Source organism: Rhinatrema bivittatum, chromosome 7, assembly GCF_901001135.1.
Source record: "Rhinatrema bivittatum chromosome 7, aRhiBiv1.1, whole genome shotgun sequence".
In the NCBI taxonomy this organism is placed as follows: Eukaryota; Metazoa; Chordata; class Amphibia; order Gymnophiona; family Rhinatrematidae; genus Rhinatrema; species Rhinatrema bivittatum.
The window spans coordinates 186,043,304-186,065,546 of record NC_042621.1 but is presented as its reverse complement, the minus strand read 5'-3'; the positions used below and the strand labels follow the sequence as shown (position 1 = coordinate 186,065,546).

The window sequence follows — 22,243 nt, the reverse complement described above, 5'->3', positions numbered from 1 at the left end:
AAAGTTTCACAACATATTTTGCTGAAGTTTTTACTTGAATGATTTTTTCCTATGGAATAATTTCCTTTCAAAAATTACAGAAATTCAATCCATGAGTGAAAATTATGCTATTTAAAAAATGTGCAAACAAACTGGCTTACAAAATTTAACTTTTCTTTTGGCCTATTTTTCACTATAATACTATTAAAATATATCTTTTTTAGCCTTATAAACTATAACTTTGTTTATTTTGCAAATCATCAACTGTAAGTAGTAAATTGTTAAATATCCGGTTTCCTAAAAATGTATTATTTTCTTGTTTTCATCTTCATAAAGGGCCAGATTTTTAAACCTACATGCGGGGCCTACATTTTTGCGCGCTACCCGGCACGCACAAATGTACGCCCGATTTTATAACATACGTGTGCAGCCGCGCGCATGTTATAAAATCCAGGGTCGGCGCGTGCAAGAGGGTGCACACTAGTGCACCTTGGACACGCCGAGCCCTAGGGGAGCCCCGATGGCTTTCCCTGTTCCCTCTGAAGGCCGCTTCGAAGACTAAAGAGGTGAAATTGGAGCGGCCCCCCTCACCTTCCCCTCACCTTCCCCTCCCTTCTCATATATAACCCGCCCTCCAGCCCTACCTAAATCTCCCCCCCCCCACCTTTATTTTGTAAATTACGCCTGCCTCTGGCAGGTGTAACTTGCGCACGCCGGCCGACTATGCTGGAGGCCTCAGTCCCGCCCCAGCCCCGCCCCTTTCACAAAGCCCCAGGACATATGCGCGTCCCGGGCTTTGTGTGCGTCGCCGGGCCTATGCAAAATAGGCTCGGCACGTGCAGGAGCGGTTACGCTCGTAAATCCTTTTAAAATCCGCCCTATCTGTATATTTTTCAGCGTTGTGCACTTACATATTTTTCATTTTGTTTTTCATTCAGTTTTATTTTTGTTTTTTCATATTACTGGTTTATTTCATTTCAGTTTGTTTATTTGATATGAAATAAGCTAAAAACAAAAGAAAAGAAAAAAATACAAAAAAGTGGCTGAGATCCCCATGCTGAAAGAAAAAAAACAAAACAGCATTTGTGTCATAAAAATTTAAAAGGCACATCTTGGGTCTTAAGAAATCCAAATGAGGCAGGAGCAATCCCCAGGTTCTCCTGACCTGCTGGGTCCTTATTCAAAATTCCACTGGGCAGCCCTTTTTGTTGTATGGATGGGGCCACAGATGGAGTAAGAATGGCCTGGGGAGGGTACAGGCAGGCCCCACAGGTGTGGCTTAATTTTTTTTCTCTCTTTATATTACAGAGTCAAAATACGAATATTTTAAAACTCTAACAATAATACATCATAGTTTTCACACATTTTAAATTTAATTACAAAGCCATAGACCAATGATACCTGATTCACATTACCGCAGTTTAAATTTTTAACTTTCGCGGTGCCGGTTCTGTTTTTTTATGATGAGGGAGTGGGGCTATTGGCTGTTTTAGAAAGCAAAGCAAAAGAAAAATTAACAAAATTGAAATTGTTTTTCTTTCATTTTGGGTTAGATTTTAAAAGAAGCGTGCGCGGCCTATATGTGCGTGCATTACCCGTCACGTGCGCATGAAGCCTTCCCCCGTTCCCTCCCAGGCCACTCCGAAATTGGAGCGGCTTGTGAGAAAACTTCCCTTCCCCCTAACCTGATCTTCCCACCCCCTTTCCCTAACCTTTCCCCCCCCAGCCCTACTCCAACCCCCCCAAAATTGTTGTTTAACCTTTTGCGCCTGCCAGCCGATTGCCAGCACACGATCTCTGACACAGCGGCAAATGGCTGCTGTGTCAGGAGCTGCTGAGCCTACCTCTTTTTGCAAGTGCCGGGACTTACGTGTGTCCCGGGGCTTTACGCGCCCCGCCAGGCCTTTTGAAAATAGCCCAGCACGCTCAGGACCGGTTACGTGCGTAAATCCTCTGGAAAATCCGGCCCTTTGTGTCCAAAATGAAATGAAACAAAACAGGAAATTTCAGTGAAATTTCCTGTTTTTTTCAAATGAAAGCACATCTCTAATATTTTCCTTTTTGACTCAGAGACTTTGTATTTGAAATTATACCGAAAAATTACAATTAAAAATATTTAAAATGCGTATTAAGATTATTAGGATTACCATACTAGTATTAAGGAATTTCCAGTGTTCTCAGCTATGTAGAAGGCAAAATATTTTCCTATAGACACAAAATGGAAATAATTGTGTTCAAAATAGTTCTCCAATAATCTGTTTTGCCCCTTGAAGAGATTATAAATTGTTGCATGGCAAAAATGTGCTTTTTCCTTTTTTTTCATTGTAGATCACACAGAAATACTCTATAGTGATTGTAGAAGGGCACATAACATCAGAAGGAGTACTACTGTTTGGTAGAGATCACTTCTACATCTGTGAGCAGTTTACCTTATCTCATCTGGGGGATGTGTACTGCACCATCCACTGCATATCAAGGTAACTAACCTAGGTTTATTTGTGTCATATTGTGAGGATACAATTTGAAAAGGTACAGCACCAAACATAAAAGTAAGATGCAATACTCTGCCTGCACTGTATTCCAAGATAAGCTGTAGGTAATGAATTGATACCGACTGTCCTATAGGTTTTGCTGTTCTTTTATCTTTCTTTTTCTGCTTTTCTATGTGAGAGCCATTTTTTTAAATAGCATTTGTAACCCGTGCAAAACAGTGCTTAGGAGGCTGTTTCAGTTTGTCCATCTGTCCAATTGGAGACATGATAATTTCCAGCCAGCACTAGTCGAGTCCAAATCTGGAGGAAAGGCACAGCATGAGCCTAGCAGACTAGGGTAACATCATTTTCCTTAGGATCAAATTTAAAAACGCTAGAAAATTCATGCATAAGTATGATTTTCATTTCCAGTCTTGCTGAAAACAAAAGTTAATTCTATCGTAGGAGACCCTGAACTTGTCAGTTCTACACTATGGACTTTAAGATGTATGATACAAAAGCTCCAGCTTTGATTAGCAACCTTTCACATAGAATGCATGAAAAGGTAAATTTTAAGACCCGCGCACAGGCATCCATGTGTGCGCGGTTCCCGGTGTGCACTCATGGATGCGCCAATTTTATAACATGCGCACGTTGACACGCACATGTTATAAAATTGGCTACCTGTGCACACGATTTTATATCGGTGCACGCGAATGCTGACACGCATAATGGGGGAAAATTTTACTACATGCACACAGCGACGCGATAGGCCCTAATCCCTGTTCCCTCCCAGTCTGCTCCAATAAAGGAGCAAACTGGGAAGGAACTTCCTAAAGCCCCTACCTAACCTGCCTCCCTTTTTTGCTACTAACCCCATCCCCTAAAGTCCTGCTAACTAGCTCTTTTTTTTTGTTGTTTTATTACTTACTTGCTCTCCAGAGCAGTAGCAGGTGGTGCGGGCTGGTTGACTGCCGGCGCGCGCTTCAGCGGGACAATGCCTAATGGCGCTGTCCTAGCCCGCCCACATCCTGTCCAGGCACCATCCAGACACCGCCCTGGTCCACCCCTTTCTCCCAAACCCATTCTTCTGCATGTACCGGGAGATACATGCGTGACCACAAGCATTTGAAAATCCCTGCGGCGCTCTTGCCATGTGCATATCTCCTGGTTTTCACGTGTGCCGTTTTTTAAAAATTGGGCCTAAAGGGAACACCTTGAGGTAATATCATGACCTGCTTTTTATGGCATGACTTGTATTAATTACCAGACATACAGGGTCATTCATCAAAATGTGTTAGGGCGTTATCACGGGCATTGGGGCCCTAACGCCTGTGATAATGCATGTGTTATTTTTCACATCGCGTGATACATATGCAAATTTTGAAAATGTAGTCAAATGGGAGGAGTTTATGAAAATGAGGATTGTTTAATGTTGCATGCGATTGATTAACATGTTTTAATGCCGAAAATAACTATTTATTTATTTATTTTTCTATACCGATGTTCATCGGACATATCACACCGGTTTACATTGGAAACAGAGGAGTCTGTTAGAGGGGACTTCTTGTTTTACAATGGAACATTGTGTCATTTACGATTAAACATTTTTAACATTTTGCATTGAAATTTGCGACATTTTACATTGAACATTTTGCATTGTACATTTTGCCTGGAACATTTTACATTTAATTTTGTGACTTGTATTATGACATGTTGTCATACTACACCTTTTTTCTACACCTTTTTTCCTGGTATTAAGCTATGTGATATGCCCTAAATGGGATTTGTAATATTTATCATGAATCCCTTTTCGCGGAGGGGGGAAAGAGAGAGGGAGAGAGAGAGAGAGAGCATCTCTGGGGTAGCACATCTATTTGTCATCTATTTATACTGCTGTAGGAGGGTCATCTAGTAACTCGAGGTGAGGTTTTGGTGGTGGTCTAGGGTTTGGGGGGGGGCAGTTTTACATGCACAATCAGATGTTCGAACAGCACAGTACACATCAGTAAAGATTTGATGTGATTTAGAATGGGGAAAGGTACACAAAGATGACATTTTTACAATATACTCTTGCCCTAGCTTGATAGCCCCCTCGTCGAGAGTGCATCAGTGCTTTATTTCCATTATCTTTCCACTAGAGATCCTTTATGTTTATCCCATGCTCTTTTAAATTCCATCATTAATTTGGTTCTCACCTCCTCCTCCAGGAGGGCATTCCAGGCATCCACCACCCTTTCCATGAAAAAATACTTCCTGAGCCTTTACCCCCTAGATCTACAGCTTCCTTATGAACAATGTTTGTTTTTTCTAACATTTGCATATCATCTAAAAATACATTTTCTTAAAGCTTCAAATTTTAAAGTATAATGCCCATTGTAATCTAGATAAGTAAAAGTATGTGTTTAAAAATTAGTGAGATAGATATTCTGTGGTATGGTAAGTGGCAAAGTTTACCTGGCTATTCAGCATAACTTATCTTGGTATAAAGTTATCAGAACTTTATTCATTTAAAAATATTTTTATATTTTTTCATTAATTAAAAATCACTCAGTGATGTGCAAAATATCACATATAGCAATACAAATTAAAACACATTCATAATACAATTAAAAATTAAATAAACATAAACATAAAATATTATTAATAAACTCAAACTAAATAAGAACAAAATAAAAAATCCTACCCTCAAATCTCACTCCTCTTTCCTACTCAATAATAGCCATATTGGGTGTTAAAGGATTGAGACATAAACCAAGTTTTTAGCTTTCTTCTACACTATTTTAGATGAATTTCCTTCCTTAGTTCAAGGGGGAGATTATTCCAGAGTGCTGGAACACTACCTTCAAATGATCTTTTCAACAATTTTAATTATCAAAAACATTTTACAAGAGGTATTTGTAGCAAAAATTTCCCTTTTGATCGTAAGTATCTAGTTGACTCGTGTCATTTCAATTGTTTCTTCTTTAGGCCTGCTCTTCACCCTAACTAAACTTGTTCTGGTATCTTTAGACAGATGATGCTAAATATCAGCACTTTCTGACTAAAGTTTCACCAGGCCCTGAAATGCCTCCAACCCTGCCCCTTCTTATGTGGGCAAATTTTTTTCAGGCAACAACATGCAGTATTGTGCCTCTCACTTTGAAAAGGAGTGAACATGCTGGTGAAAACAAACCCTGATTTTACAAGACCCTTCTTTAAGTTCTGTCTGATGCTCAAAGGCAGCCCTCATTCTAATTAATACTTAGTGAAGTGATGCCAAGTTTGTGATTGATCATGTTTTGTGAATACTGATCAATACTGGAAATTGAATTTTAGACCTGAGTTTTTAAATGTACAACATGTTTGCTGGAGTGGAGTTGCCAACTCTGCTTCTCAAGTTCCGCAAACAGATCTCATTTTCAGGATATCCACAATGAATGTGCATGAGGTATGTTTGCATACAGTGAAGGCAAATGTTTCTCATGCTTATTCAATATTGACAGCCTGAAAACCAGACCTGTTTGTGGCTCTTGAGGTTCACAATTGCCCATCCATTCAGTATAGTATTTTAAGAGTAATTGTGCTTGGAAAACTCTTTGGGATAATGGATGATACAAGGTTATATTGCCAATTCATTAAAGACTTGTTTCGCCAAAACCTGTGGCTCAATAAAATGTCTAGTGATTAGATATTCTTTAGTTTTGGTTAACAAAAATAATTACATCTTATGTTTAAAAAGTATGACTCATAAGCCCCGTGTACATTAAGAAAAGTTAGCAACCTCCTATACTCAAATTTTCAGTCTGGTCTTAGGGCTAGATTCATCAAACTATCGCATGTGATAGGAAGAGGAGTGTGTTTTATGGTAATAGCGCACTTTGCAATAAATAAGCTATCTTAGCTCAGGTATTACCACAGACTGTGATAATATAAGTTTCCCAATTGTTGTAATTCCTACCTATAACCATGTGACAGGGGCTGACTAATGGCACCGGTAGCCCCTGTGACATCGTAAGGGCAAGGCTATCGGCGCCATTTTGAATACTGGCAGCCAACGGCCTGAGTGCAGGAGATCGCTCCGGACCCCTGCTGGACCTCCAGGGACTTTTGGCAGGACTTTTGGCATGGTAGGAGCATGTGACAGTGGCACCGGTAGCCCCTGTGACATCGTAAGGGCAAGGCTATCGGCGCCATTTTGAGTCATAGTAGGCCCGACAGCATGGAAGGAGAGATCGCTCGCGGGACCCCGCTGGACCACCAGGGACTTTTAGTAAGTCTTGGGGAGGGATCGGGATGGTGTAAGAAAGTTAAATTTAAGGGTTGGGGTGGGTTTTTTTTTTTTTTTTTTAATAAATGTGCCCCTCCTCCTGCACTAACCCGAAAAACGAATTTTCCCCGAAGCTCAGGGAAAATCCGTTTCGTGGTTCAAGTCCTCCCGCACCACAACGAATTAGGCAATTTTGTTGAAATTGCCTAATTCGTAATAAATGAATGCACATCTCTAAATTTTTGCATGCCATGGGTGCTATGGTATGCAAATATTTACCACACATATTAATATTGAAAAGTTACCCGACATAGCTTTCAAACTTATTATGGCTGTAATGAATCAGCTAGCAAGAAGCTTTTTTTTTTTTTTAATATAGTAACATAGTAATGATGGCAGAAAAAGACCAAATGGTCCATTCTGTGTGCCCATCAACTTCTTATGGTAGTAAATGCTGCTCCGTGCAGGTTACCCCCAAGCCTTATGTTAAGGGTAGTAATATTAACAATCAAAACCAAGCAAGTGTCAACCCCATAAAACAATTACTGCTAGCAACATTTTTACAGTGTGAGCGGCCTTCCTGATAATTTATACAATGCTGCTGCTTGAGCATGCTTTCCTTTTGGACTTAGCCATAGAAGCAGTCCTACATAATGTCTAGGTATCAGTACCATGGACTGTAAAAATCAGGGCTCAGTGCTGGTTGTCATCTGAATCTAATTCCCCTCTCCCCCTCCCCCCCCCCCCCCCCCCCCCCCCCCCCCCACCATCGAAGCAGAGAGTGATGCTGAAGTTGCGTCAAAATCATGTAAGCTAATTGGGTAGTAATAGCCATGCCTTCTGACTGTTAGGGGTAGTAGCTGCTGCTCTATGCTGGTTACTTCCCATGCACCCTTTTCTTAATTTCCAGCTCCAACCTTTAGGAATCCACAGTGTTTATCCCATGCCTTTTTGAATTTGTTTACTGTTTTTGTCTTCACTACCCTCTCTGGAAGGGCATTCCAGGCATCCACTACCCTCTCTGTAAAGAAATATTTCCTGATATTGGTTCTGAGTCACCTGAAGTTTCATATCATAACTCCTAGTTTTACTGTTTGTAAAGCTCAAGAAACATGTCTCATTAAAACCTTTCAGGTATCTGAAGGTTTGCATTGTTCTCCTCTGCATCTCCTCTCTTTTAGGGTATACATATTTACATCCTTCAGTCTCTCCCCATAAGTCTTCCAATAAGACCCCACACTATTTTGATCACCCTTTTCTGGACTGCCTCTATCCTGTCTCTATCCTTTTTGAGATACGGCATCCAGAACTGAACACAGTACTCCAGGTGAGGCCTCACCAAGGACCTGTATTGGTTATTCCTCACTCTATGCAGCCCAGCATTCATCTGGCTTTAACTATCACCTTGTCACATTATTTTGCTGTCTTTAGATCACCAGACACTATTTTTAAGTACAGAGGTTATGAATGAAACAGTTATATGGCATTTTTCTTTGCTAAAAGTGATTATCATCAACTCTGGTGAGAAAAATGTGGGCCCTTTCAATGTCAGTTTTGTTTGGAAAACTTTAAACAGTATTAAAACACGGTCTTCCTAGTCTTCTTTTGCTTCAGTATTTTTATGGATCCTCTAGTAAACTCAGATAGTCCAGTATATGGTGTGAGAGGGGCATTGTGACATCAGCACTGTGTAAGCAGACTTGAGAAACAATGAGACTTGCAAGGACCAGTATATACACTACCCTAGATATGCAAAATACAAACAGGTAAATAATCTTTTTAGATATTTTTGTGAACATGGATAGTTTTGTACCCCCTATTTCACCTGGAGTCACCCTACCAACCTTGGGAAGCACTGAGGCCACCCTCCAAAGGAGGGGGAAAATCTGGGGACCGGATAACCTGCAGGGCCAGTACTAGATCAGGGACACTCCTAAGTATTAAACCAATGTCCACTCAGTAGTTGTGTTTCAACATAAAAATAGTTTACTGCTGTAGATTCAGAATAAAACAAAGTGGAACAGCACAAGAAGTAGTAACAGCAAAATGAAAAATTACATTTCCCAATTAGATCTTTTCTCCTTTCAACTCAAAATCCTTTTTTCTTCGGTTACCCCGGCCTCTTTTCCTTTCCATTATCAAAATTAGTTATAATGTCTGATCAGCTCAAGGAGAAAATCCCTCTGTTCAGTAGATAGGAATTCTCCAAGTAAGTTCCTGCAGTCACAGTTTACCTCCTAGTCCATGAAAATTCCCATCACCATTAAAGTACAGGTTTCTTCCAATCTTCATGACAACATTATAAAAATCTTAGTTCCTTCCCTTCAGGCTTCCTGAAACTCTGGGTAAGAATCTCAGTCTTAATTCCTGCTTCTCTCCTGTTGTAACCCTGGGAGAGGGTCACAGTCATATCCTCAGTTTAGATCTGCACCCCTGGAGAGCCCCAGACTAAGTGGTGTTTTTATAACTTTTTCCTTAAACAAAGCCCAAAGGGGCTGTAACAAGGGGAAACTCTCCATTTTACATTACACATCCCAAAACATCAACATCTACACGTCTGTTGCACATAGGGGCCACAGTTTCATTTTGTTTTCCTGCTTCTTCACCTATTTATCTTACCAAATTCGCTGCTAACCTGTTGAAACATGGCAGGGAAGAAACGTGTCTGTTGGTGGATAGAAAGAAAGGAGGAGGGACATAAAAAATTCAACAATGTCCATGAAGTTCAAGAGCAATGATCAGATATCTGACACCTTTCAATGTAACACTGGAGTCCCTCAAGGATCAGCTCTATCTGCTACACTACTCAACATCTACATGCTATCATTATGTAAAGTACTCATAGACTTTGGTCTAAACTTCTTCCTCTATGCGGATGATCTACAATTTTATTTTCTACTAACAAACTCAACAGAAAACACAGCATCAATCACAAAATATATGACAATGATAAATGAAAAACTCCCAACTTAAACTAACACTAAATACCAAAAAAACAGAAATCATATCGTTAAACTGAAACCCCCAACAACGCTACCACCTGCTATAGCCCTAGGAAATTGCCAAATTGATCCATCGACGCAAGCAAGAGACCTAGGAGTAGAACTGGATGAAAACATATCAATGAAAGGGCATGTCAGTAAATTGATAAAATCCGGCTATAGCAAACTGCGGATACTAAGCCACCTGAAACCTTTACTAACTACTACAGCCTTCAGAACTGTTCTACAAACACTAATATTTTGGAATCTTGACTAGTTCAACTCCCTCCTCCTTGGTCTTCCTTCTTGTCACATAAAACCACTACAACTTCTTCAAAATGCAGCTGCAACACTGTTATTCGGAGCCAGGAAATACGCCCACATTACTCCTACATTGAAAGCATTACACTGGCTACCAATTCAATCTACAATCCAATATAAAACATTAACGATCATATTCAATATCATTAACCTAAATAATAATGATCTGCTTGGAATACCACTTAAACAACACAAACCCCAATAAACATTGAGATCACAAAATAAAGGTTTCCTCTCAATCCCTACATTACATAACTCCCACCTGTCACAAACAAGAGAAAGGGCAATATCTATAGCAGGTCCTGAATTTTGGAACACCATGCTGGAAGAACTAAGAACCATGAGTGACAAGAAAAAATTAAAAAAGACCTAAAAACTTTATAATAACCATGCACATATCCTCTTACAACTCTTACCCACTATCAAAACATTCTCATAGCTTGGGCTAGAATCACTTTGACTTCATTAAACAATTGTATTTTGCTAACACCCATATTATAATTATTGGTCTTTTAAGTTTGCACTTTAATAGAGTTTTTTAAATATATATATATATATATATATATATATATATTTACACTTAAAATATTCTGGAACTTAACTTAGAAAGACATCCCGACGAGGGTCTGTATTTCAGAATCTTGAGATTTCCTGCATCAGGGGGAAGGTACCATGCTCTTCATTGACAGTGTTCCTGTAAGCGAATGAACAGACACAAATGTTTAAAATATACCTGCCATCAAATGCCTCCAATCACTGCTTACCACATAGTGATACTTCTTTGATTGAACGGCTTACTACTTTCCATGTTACTTAAATAAGTTAATTATGCCAGTCTGTTTCTGAGCTCTTAAATCGATGAGTAGCATTCTACCTCCATATCTAGACACAGCAATTGCATTGTTTTAAGATTATAAATCCAAAAGTGTTCTCTTTTATCCATCTCCCCACATGATCATACCCACCACCTCCATGTCTGTTGGATAACGATCCATTTTTATTCATTGAATTCTTGTGCATCCTCAATATAATGTTATACTATTGAAGCAGTAACTTTTTTTGATGGTAACACAGCTCCACTGTTCTTTCAACCATGTTCCCAACAGTCTCTTTGTGTGTCCCACACACACAATAGTGAACATGGAAATGCTGAGGTAGATCTTCAAAACATATGCGTGCAGGTACTTTTGTTCGCGCCACCGACGCGAACAAAAGTACACCAGATTTTATAAGGTATGCGCATAGCCGTGCATATCTTATAAAATCCGGGGTTGGCGCGAGCAAGGCTGCGCAAAATCGGCAGCCTGCACGCACCGAGCCGCGCAGCCTGCCTCCGTTCCCTCCGAGGCTGCTCTGAAATCGGAGCGGCCTCGGAGGGAACTTTCCTTCCACGTCCCCCAACCTTCCCCTCCCTTCCCCTATCTACCCCACCCCCAGCCCTACCTAAATCCCCCCCTACCTTTGTTGGGCAAGTTACGCCTGCTTGAAGCAGGCATAACTTGCGCGCGCCGCCCTGGCATCCCCCGGCACAGGCCGCAGTGCCGGGGGACTCCGGTCCGCCCTCCCGGCCCGGCCCCGAACCGTCACCACGCCCCCGGACCCACCCCGGACCGCCCCTGCCCCCGGACACGCCCCTCGGGCACGCCCCCTCCCGCCCCTTTTACGAAGCCCCGGGACTTGCGCGCGCCAGCAGCCTATGCAAAATAGGCGCGCCGGCGCACGAGTGCCCTGCGCGCGTAAATCCGGGAGGATTTACGTGCGCAGGGGTTTTAAAATCTACCCCATTATGATATATACCACCCATGCTGAGGCACAATTAGTCTTGCCTATTATTTTTATTTTTTGACCAGTATTAGGAATGATCCAGTTTGATCCCGTGATGATACATGTACAATGTAAACATGTATCACATGGGAAATGTTCCCTTTGTCATAACTGTGGTAAATGTTCTGAATAGGTATCTGCTTATAATACAAATTTTTTTCAACTTCTTGGCAATGCAAAACAAGGCATTTCTCTAAAAACTGCATTCCATAACAGGTTATGCCAATGTTTCTAACTTTATCTTTTTATTTTATTTCAAATAATATATTCAAGCCTAGTATGAAGATCAATTAATAATTTTTGCATCTGCTTTTTTATATGCACTTTATTTGAATTGAAGAGGAAATTGATAATGTAGTTTGATATGAAGTTAGCCCACATAGAGAAGAAGATGAGAATACAAAATGAAACCAAATATAAGCAAAGCTGATCATTTTTAGATATTAATGTCTCATCCAGAAGTAATTAAACAGGAACCTCCCTATTTTGTAGAAAGTTTTCAAGCTGTAAGGGATCAAACAAAATAAACCTTGCATCCTGCCTGGAATGTAATATGGCATTTGCATGGGAATTCAAGCAGAAACCTGAGCCCTATGAGCCAAAACTCTGGACTTTCAATCAAGAAACTTCTTTCTTTTAGATTGTGTTTCCCTGCCTACATCAGGGAAAACAGCAATTTTCTTCCCCATGAACAAAAATCTTGACTTTTAGAAAAAAGTAACCTCATGGTTAATTGCTTGTCAAATTCTTAAAATAATGTGACAATATGAGTAGCCGATTCCAACATTTCAGTACCAGTCTGCTCCAAGAAGGCTGGTAAATCAAATTCCCCAGCTCCATTGGGGACGTTGGTTACCATGCCCTCCATGGCAACCCTCTGCTCCCGATCTGGTATATAGGAAACTTTGGCAAATTTGGTAAAGATTCTTGAGATAACATTAGAAAATCCAAATAAAATCTTTTCAGCATCTCAGGATATATCCCCAGTGCTGTTTAATCTGCATTGGCTCCCAATTCAGTATCGTAACAGGTTCAAAATACTAGTGTTAGTGTTCAAATGCCTGCATGGGCATTGACTTGGGGCTTGGCAGCAGGTTTATGTGTATATCAACCCTGTGGTACTCGCTGTTCAGTTTCTAAACATTTGTTAGAGGTACCTTCCATCAAACAAATACGGTATGTTTACATGAATCATGGGAATGCATCCTTGCAGTGGCCAGTTCCACCCTTTGGAATGCACTCCCTGAATTCCTTAAAGTGACCCAAGATTTACTTATTTTCAGGAAGTCACTCAAAACCTTCCTTTTCAATGAGGCCTGTGCAAACTTCTAGTTCTACTTTGTTTCTAAGGGGAATTCAGATGATGATCATGTCTTATGTGTGACATCGTGATAAGGTGATTCAGAACTGATGATTATGATTGTTATTATTTGATGTATTTTGTTATTTTATACTGTTTTGGGGTGCCTTATAGCCTAATTATGTTTGTTTTGTTGTATCCTGCTGAGATTTATGCATCAGTGGGCTATACATTTTCATAAATAAATAAATGCCTATATATATATATATATATATATATACATACATACATACATACATACAGAGAGAGAGAGAGAGATAAATATTCTTTAAAATCACAAACTTAAAGGACTGATAATTATAATATGGGCATTAGTATAAAACAGTTGTTAAATGGAGTCAAAGTGACAGTAGCCCAAATTATGAAAATCTTTTATATACACAGCTCTAAGTTGTTTTGACAGTGAGTATGGTTTATAAGAGGATATGTGTATGGTTGATTTACACATTCTTTTCTTATATAAGTAACGGACTTGTGGAATAGTATTGATAATATAGGTGATAGCCTAAAAGAATTTCATGCCGTTTTGAATTTTGTTCTTGTTCTGGGATGCTCCATTTCAGGTCCAGCTTGGTTCAATTTTTTTTCATTTCCCCATTTTGTTTAAAACAAAACAACAACAACCCCCACCCCCCCCCAGAACCCATGCCAACCCTTTAAATGTATTGAAATACTGATCTCACCCCCCATCAGTGGGCCCTGCCACCCACCCTAGCCCACCCTCCCAATCCCCCAGGACTCAGCAAAAATGCCTGGTGGTCTAGCGGGGGACCTAGGAGTGGCCTCCCACTCCCAAGCTGGTGGCTGCCATTTTTCAAAATGGCACTGTCCGCGCTTTGCCCCTATCTTGTGACAGGGGCTACTGATGCCATTGGGCATCCCCTATTACACAGTAAGGGGTAGATTTTTAAAGTTATGCGCGGGCGTATATTTGTTCACGCAACCTGGCGTGAACAAATCTACGCCCGATTTTATAACATGTGCGTGCTGCTGTGCGCATGTTATAAAATCCAGGGTTGGTGCACGCAGGGGGATGCACAATTGTGCAACCTGCACGCGCCGAGCCGAGCAGCCTGCCTCCATTCCCTCTGAGGCCGGTCCGAAATCGGAGCAGCCTCGGAGGGAATTTTTTTTCCGGCCCCCCCACCTTCCCCTCCCTTCCCCTACCTAACCCACCCCACAGCCCTAACTAAATCCCCCCCCCACACACACTTTTGTTAAGAAAGTTACGCCTGCCAGCAGGCTGCCAGCACACCATTTCCTGGTCCGGGAGCAGGTTCGGAGGCCTCGGCCACGCCCCCAGAACGCCCCGGGCTGGCACCATGCCCACAGCCCCACCCCCAGAACACCCCTGAATGTCTCGCCGCCCCCCCGACATGCCCCCGACATGCCCCCCAAGCAAAGCCCTGGGACTTATGCGCGTCCTGGGGCTTTGCGCTCGCCGGTGGCCTATGCGACATAGGTGCTGGTGCGCAAGTCCCCTGCGCGCGTAAATCTGGCTGGATTTACATGCGCAGGACTTTTAAAATCTGCCCCTATGGGTAATGGGTGACTTGTTCCATTTTTCAAAATTGTGCTGGCCAGCCTTTTTCCCCTTTCATGTGGCAGGGTCCACCAAATGGCACTGGTAACCCCGTCACAAGATGGGGCAAAGGGTGGCCAGTGCCATTTTGAATAATGGCATCCACTGGCTTGGGAGCAGGAGATTATTCCTAGGCCCCCCGCTAGACCACCAAGCATTTTTGGTGAGTCCTGGGGGTTTGAGGGTGTTGGGAAGGTGGGCTAGCATGGGTAGAGGGTGCTCAATATTGTAATAAATGGGAAGGGTTGGGGCGGCGTCTGGGAGGGGTGTATTTTTTAAACATTTTTTGGCTCCCCCCCCAAAAAATAGGAAAAACAACACACAATTTCATGTTCTTTCCTATTGTTTTTTATTCCCGAAATGCAATGAAATAGGAAATATCATCCTTATTCCCTATTTCATTGCAAATGAATGCCCACACCAACTGATAATTTTCCAATATTATAACAAACTATTTCATGTATAAACCCCTATTTAATGTGTGTAAATGCCTTTAAAAAATCACTTTGAAAAGGAGAAAAAAATGTTATTAAATAGAAACCATAGGCACCACATCTCTAGAATTTGTTATATGTATTTTTCTGACTATATTACATGCCAGGCACTTACCTAACCTCTGCATTCCCCATACTTCATGTTTTATTGGCAGTTATTAGCCAAAGAATAATTTGTCTTCTGAGGTTACTTTACGGTTTCTCAATTTGAATAAAAATTTCTTTATCATTTTTCAGCATTAAGGATACTTTTATTTTCAACTTGTGTAATAAAGACCAGCTTGGCAGAAGTCAGACATCATGCAGGTTTTCCTATCATGAGATTAAAGAAATTCATCATATGTGTTTTCTTCTTCAGGTAAGCATGCTCCCATCAAAACCTCTATAATTTGGCCATCATGACCCCAGATAAGCTGCCCTCCACTCATACTAATAGACATAACACATAAACCAATCAAAGACCATATATTGGATATTAAAGCTGCAACCTTTCATTAGATACCTGACAATACCAATTCTGAATCCTTGCACCTTCCTATGCCTACCCTAACCCTTGGGAGTTGCCATCAGGCTTCTTCATGACTATGTCCTGCTGGTTGCTGAAGGTCCAGGCTCTGTTCTAGCAGGGCCTTCTCAAATAAATGATGTCACAGAGGGGGCGCCCTACCAGGCAGACCACCATACATGTTCATGAGCCCTTCATCCCCTACCTTAAGCTGATCTCCTTCTCCCCTCCAGAACTATGCTTAAGCACCATGCCATAGGTGCCCCACAGGCCCATCCACTCCCATTGGAGGATCAGGAGCAGGCCTGCCCATCAAATGCCTGACTGCTCTTCTCAGCACCTGTAATAATAGGTCTTGACCCATATCTGACAGGTGTATCCCATCTGGCCCAGAATGAGACATGACTGCCCACCCATAGTATAGGTGGAGACCCCCAGAGGGGCATGCAGTTTGCCAACTTGCCTGTCTTTTTAATACCGGCTATTTGGCAAAGAGGGATGATGTTGGACCAGCTGATGCAAGCGTTGGTCAATTCAGTGAATAATAAGACAAGGCCATTCTTATTGGAATTTACAAGTCTCAAACAATGCATTTTACGAGTTGAATGCCTCCAGGATGAATGATGAGGATATCTTAATGGACTTCCTCCTAGCCCCTGCTGCTCATGAGAGGCAAGAGCTGAATCTATCTCATTCCCTCTTTACCATTCCATCGGACCCATCACCCTCTAGCAGCCAGACCAAGCTCTTGTCTGAAGCTGCCACAAATGGCCTGCCACTATGCATGAGCTGTCCCATAAACCACAACCTTTGTTGCTGGTATGCATCTGTACAAGACAAACACATTATCTGCAGGGAGAAACAGACAGCATTGTACACAACTACTAAGCGAGTGCCATGTTTGTCTTTGTCTCGTCACCTATAATTGTGAATATTTACACTGTAAACCATTATGATCTAGTGATTCTCACTTAGAATGATGGTATATAAAACCTCTAAATAAATACATAAATAAATATAGGAGGTGTAACCTGATGAATGACAGTGGCCTATGCATTGTTTGGCCACCCTGGGTAAGCCAAAAGTAGCCACAAAAGATCCCCCACTAAATCGAAATGAGTGGGTACTGTAATATGTGTTCTAGAAGCTATCAGACTCAAGGTCATGCTTGTAAACTGTTGCATATCGATATTAACTTAGTAGTGATATATCCTGGAATGGGTAAGTAGATAAGTATGTGGTATAATAAATAAATAAATAGGTTCTAAGCGATTTACTGCCAAACATTCACAATTAAAACATGAAAAACATAATAAATACACATATATATGTATATATAAAATAATAAAACAATATATAATACATATATAAAAATATACAAGAAAAGATTAAAAATATATTACTTTACTAAATATGCATATACTAAGTCTTAAGACCCAACATGACCATGTTTTGGCAATAATGTCTGCATCAAGGATCAATAGTTATCACAATGTGTTCAAAAACCACAGCAAACCAGAGAACTGGTACATCTAATTGTAAAGAATAAATGTTTGGTGACGACAGGCTCACAACTAGTAGAGGTCTAGAATGGTTTCCAGAAACAATTTTTAAATGTAAGGGTTTTGGATACAGTCAGTTTAAAAGTCTGTCTATATGATTTTTCAACTGAGCCTTTTGTTCATGTTGCTCAATCATAGGGTAACTTTTCCTTCTGTTGGCACAAAGATCATCTATCTATATCCTAGCTGTTGATCTTATTTGCAAGCACAGAATCAAAACCTCTCTGTACATAGAGTCTGCAGCAATGACTGGGGGCTGCATGTAAGATCATCTCAGTTAAGTCTTCTCGACATTCCTTCTGTAAAGCAAGCTTGTCTCATCGAGTCCAGGGATTTTGCATTTTCTTTGGTAGCTCCACATTTATGGACCACTGCCTGCAACCATAAGACAGACTGACTGTTCCAAGACTTTTAAAAGTTTACTGAAAGCATTTTTGTAAATCAGACATTTAATTTGTGTTCTAACAGAAACGGTCCTTACTGGTTCTATTGTGTAATTATGAATTCTTTTGATATTGTTATGTTGTTTGTATGTTTTATTTTACTATGAATGTATTATAATGTAAATTGCCTAGTGCTTCAGTGTAGGCTATCAATAAACTCCCATTAAACCTAAACCTAAAAGAGCAGTTTGCACAGGGCACATCTTAGGACCCGCTACTGCTAGCAAGGTGATTTCTTGTTCCCAGGCTGACTAATCCATCTTCGATTGCCAGATTCATACCACTGTCCTACCATTATTTGTGGTAATGTCAGAAGCCAGCAACCCAGAAATTTCAGATGCCCTACAGGATACAACAGTAGACTTGCTGACCTTCTGAGCACCAAAGAATGCTAGGGAAAAAGCGGCATAAAAGTGTAACCTTGGACACTGAGGAGGTCACATTGGGAAATGCATGCCATAGTGGGAACAGCTGATCATATGTGATTGGCTGATGTGAGTCACGGGTACGGCTGCATTCATGGATCCAGTCCATTATGATCCATTTGACCATGAAGCTGTGCATTATGTCGCACCTATTCTGAACTTTGATAGAGAATGCTAGTGTGGCTACCTAGGTGTGTACCATGCACTGGGATAGATCCTGATGTGCTACATGCAATATGTACTATACCACTAATTCCTCTTAATCCTAGGTACTAATCCATCCATAAGTATTCCAGGTGGATGGGGTGAAGGATTGATGCAACACTTCACATGATGTCTGCTTTCAAATGACGACAGGAGGGCTGGTATGGGCTGTCCTACTGCTTCTGTTCATGGGGCAGCTGTCTGGACAGGGACCACTTGCAATGAAAAAGAGAATCAACAATCTCATTGTTTGATCTGGATACATGCTTTGCATGTATCATAACATTAGTTTGCAGGCAGCAAAATACTAACTCATACAAGAGCTCTGACGCAAGGGGACATTTGGCTGATTGTTGATAACCCATAACATAGCCTTATTATCTCACCAGAAAACATAGAAACATAGAAATGATGGCAGAAAAGGACCAATGGTCCATCCAGTCTGCCTAGAAAGATTACAGTAGTTTCTGTTGAGCCATACAAATCCCCCATTCTTATCATTTTCTCAGGCTGAGGATGATAGGCAGAGGTTAAGTCCAAGGCGATGTCAAATTTTTGACATAATGCTCTCCAAAACTTTGCAGTAAATTGCACTCCCCTGTCGGATAGGATATGTTTAGGCATCCCATGAAGGCGGAAGATGTGCTTAATAAAGAGTTTTGCTAACTCTTTAGCAGAGGGTAATCCTGGTAACGCTACAAAATGTGCCATTTTGGAGAAGCGATCAACAGTAACCCAAATGGTGTTATTTCTTTTGGATGGTGGCAGGTCTACCACAAAATCATTTGCTATATGAATCCATGGTTCATCTGGTGATGATAGAGGCTGTAACAGGCCCAAAGGATGTCCGGCTGGTGGTTTTTGCTTGGCACAAACAGCGCATGAACTCACATAAGCTTGCACATTTTTTTTCGTGGTTGGCCACCAATAGTACCGCTGTAACATAGCTAGGGTGCGACTCTGTCTTGGATGGCCGGCCAGATGGGAATCGTGGGCCCACTTCAACAGCTTCTTCCTTAGATTTCTGGCCACCACCGTCTTCCCGGCGAGTACCGCATGAGTGGCTGCAAGAACCACTCTTCCGGGGTCAATGATGTGATGGGGTTTATCTGGCACATCCTGCGGGGAGAAGGATTGTGACAATCTTCTGCCCGAGTGTTCTTCTCTTCCGGATGGTACTTCAGAAGGAAGTCAAATCTGTTAAAGAACAGAGACCATTTTGCTTGACGGTGATTGAGTCGCTGAGCATGTCTGAGGTACTCCAAATTTTTGTGATCGGTTTACACTACTATTTGGTGTTGTGCACCTTCTAGCCAAGGACGCTACTCTTCAAAGATCAGCTTGATTGCGAGTAACTCTTTGTCTTCGATTCCACAATTTCTTTCGGCAAGTAAGAATCGCCTTGAGAAGAAGGAGCAAGGATAGAGCACATTAGATTCGCTATACTGGCTTAAAACCGCTCCCACACCAACGTCTGATGCGTCGACCTCGACGATGAACGGACGATGTGGGTCAGGATGGCGAAGGCACGGCTTCTTTTGAAAAGCCTCTTTGAGCGTCAGAAAGGCTGATATGACTTCAGGAGACCAATTGGCAGGATTGGCTCCCTTCGTGGTCATAGCAGTTAGAGGGACTGTCAATGATGAGTAGTTTTTAATAAAGGAACGATAGTAATTGGTTAATCCCAAGAAGCGGCGCAGTGCTTTCAGGCCTGTAGGTTGGGGCCAGTACCGGATACTTTCTAATTTCTTGGGGTCCATCTGAAACCCGTTCTTAGAAACAATGTATCCCAGGAAGGGTACAGACTCCTTGTGGAATTCACATTTTTCAAGCTTTGCGTATAGGTGGTACTCACGCAGGTGTCTTAAAACTTTCTTGACATCCTCCTGATGAGTTTGCAGATCTTGGGAGAAGATCACCATATCATCGAGATATACTATTACGCATTGATAAAGTAAGTCCCGTAAGATGTCATTCATCATATTTTGAAAGACTGCAGGTGCGTTACTCAAAGCGAAGGGCATGACGAGATATTCAAAGTGACTATTGCGGGTGTTAAAAGCAGTCTTCCTTAATCTCCTTCACGAATACGGACCAAGTTGTAAGTTCCTTTAAGGTCTAATTTGGAGAATATCTTGGCTCCTTGGAGCCTGTTGAACAGTTCAGAAATTAAGGGCAGGGGGTACCTGTCCTTGATGGTAATCTCATTCAGACCCCTGTAATCGATGCAAGTGCCATCTTTCTTCCCTACGAAAAAGAAGCCTGCACCAGCAGGGGATTTGGAAGGTCTAATGAATCCCTTCTGCAGGTTCTCTTGAATGTAGGTGGACATGGCGTGAGTCTCAGCTACTAACAGAGGGTAAACTCTTCCTCTGGGAGGTTCTGAATTAGGCTTCAGATTTATGGTGCAGTTGAATACTCTGTGCAGTGGAAGCACATCTGCTGCTTGTTTTGAGAAAACATCCTGGAACGAGGCGTATTGTGGAGGTAAACCAGGTAACGATGGTGTAGTGGGCATGAAAATGAGCGATGAAACTTCCGTGAGGCACTGGCCATGACAGTCAGGTCCCCACAGGGACAGTTCCAATGTGGCCCAATTAAATTGTGGCATATGATCTTGAAGCCAAGGCAGCCCCAGTACCACCGGATGCATGGCTTTTTCCAATACGAGAAATGAGATGGATTCAGAGTGTAAAGCTACGGTGCGCAGGCCAATGGCCTGGGTAGTCAATGAAACTTTTCCAGGATGTGGTTCTCCATGGATGGAGGACAATAGCAATGGCTTAGCTATTGGTATGGTAGGAATCCGTAGATGTTCAACTAAGCGCTTCAGGATAAAATTACCTCCGGCTCTGGATTCAATAAGAGCGAGAGTCTGAAATTCAAGTCCTCCGCAGAGCAGAGATAATGGTAAGGATAATGGAGGAGTAGGAGAGGTGAGGCCCAGGAGAAGTCCTCCTGCAGATCCTAGGCCCGTCAGTTTCCGGGACAGATGGGGACAGGTTTGGACGGCATGGCCTGATTGGCCACAGTAAATGCATAACCCCATGCATTTGCGAAAACGTCTCTCCTTGGAAGTTAAATGGCTTCAGCCTAATTGCATAGGCTGTTCCTCTTCTAAGGGGGCAGGCTGGAGGCAATAGGCACAGGTTTAGGACAGTTAGCCCCCACCGTGGACTTTAGTTGATTCTTAGCCTCCTGAGTTAGGTCTCAGATACAGTGGTCAAGTCTCCCAGCCAGTTCCATCAGGGACTCAAGGGTATCAGGAAAATCATGAGCTACTAATTTGTCCTTTAAGCGAAGGTTGAGGCCCTCCATGAATATGGCATGTAAGCATCCAGTGTCCTAATGTAGTTCAGATGCTAGAGTCTTAAATTCAATAGCAAATGCTGTAAGCGGCTTGTTACCTTGCTGGAGATTGAGCAAAGCAGATCCAGTGATAGTCTGGCAAGCTGGGTCATCAAAGACAGACTTGAAAAGCTTTAGAAATCCTGATAGGTCCTTCAGGATAGGATCTTCATGTTCCCAGAATGGTGAAGCCCAAGCCAAGGCTCATACCTCTAGAAAAGCTTCTGTGGGAAAGAGGGTAGGCTGTAATGCAAAATGCATGCTGCATTGATTAACAAACCCTCTGCACATCTTGGCTTCACCCATGGATAAGGGTACAGTGGTCTTGAGGGTCACCACTGGAGACAGCAATTCTTTCACAGGAGTCGCTGAAGAATTCAGTTGAGCATGCAACTGATTGAAGGCAATAGCTAGGTTCTCCAAAGACTTTTGTTGTTCGGTGATTCGCTGGGCTAGGCCAGGAATGGCCTGCAAGGCCGCGAGCTGAGCCAATGG

The 22,243-nt window shown here is 41.8% G+C and overlaps 1 protein-coding gene across 2 annotated transcripts in view; it reads left to right on the top strand.

Moving 5' to 3' along the window:
• The window catches only part of WDFY4 (WDFY family member 4), a 746,928-nt gene that overhangs the window by 497,100 nt on the left and 227,585 nt on the right, over positions 1–22,243 (top strand). For both annotated transcript variants that reach the window (XM_029609624.1, XM_029609625.1), the window contains 2 exons: positions 2,308–2,456; positions 15,499–15,619. In XM_029609624.1, coding sequence (XP_029465484.1) covers positions 2,308–2,456; positions 15,499–15,619 — 270 coding nt within the window. The remainder of the gene's footprint in view (positions 1–2,307; positions 2,457–15,498; positions 15,620–22,243) is intronic.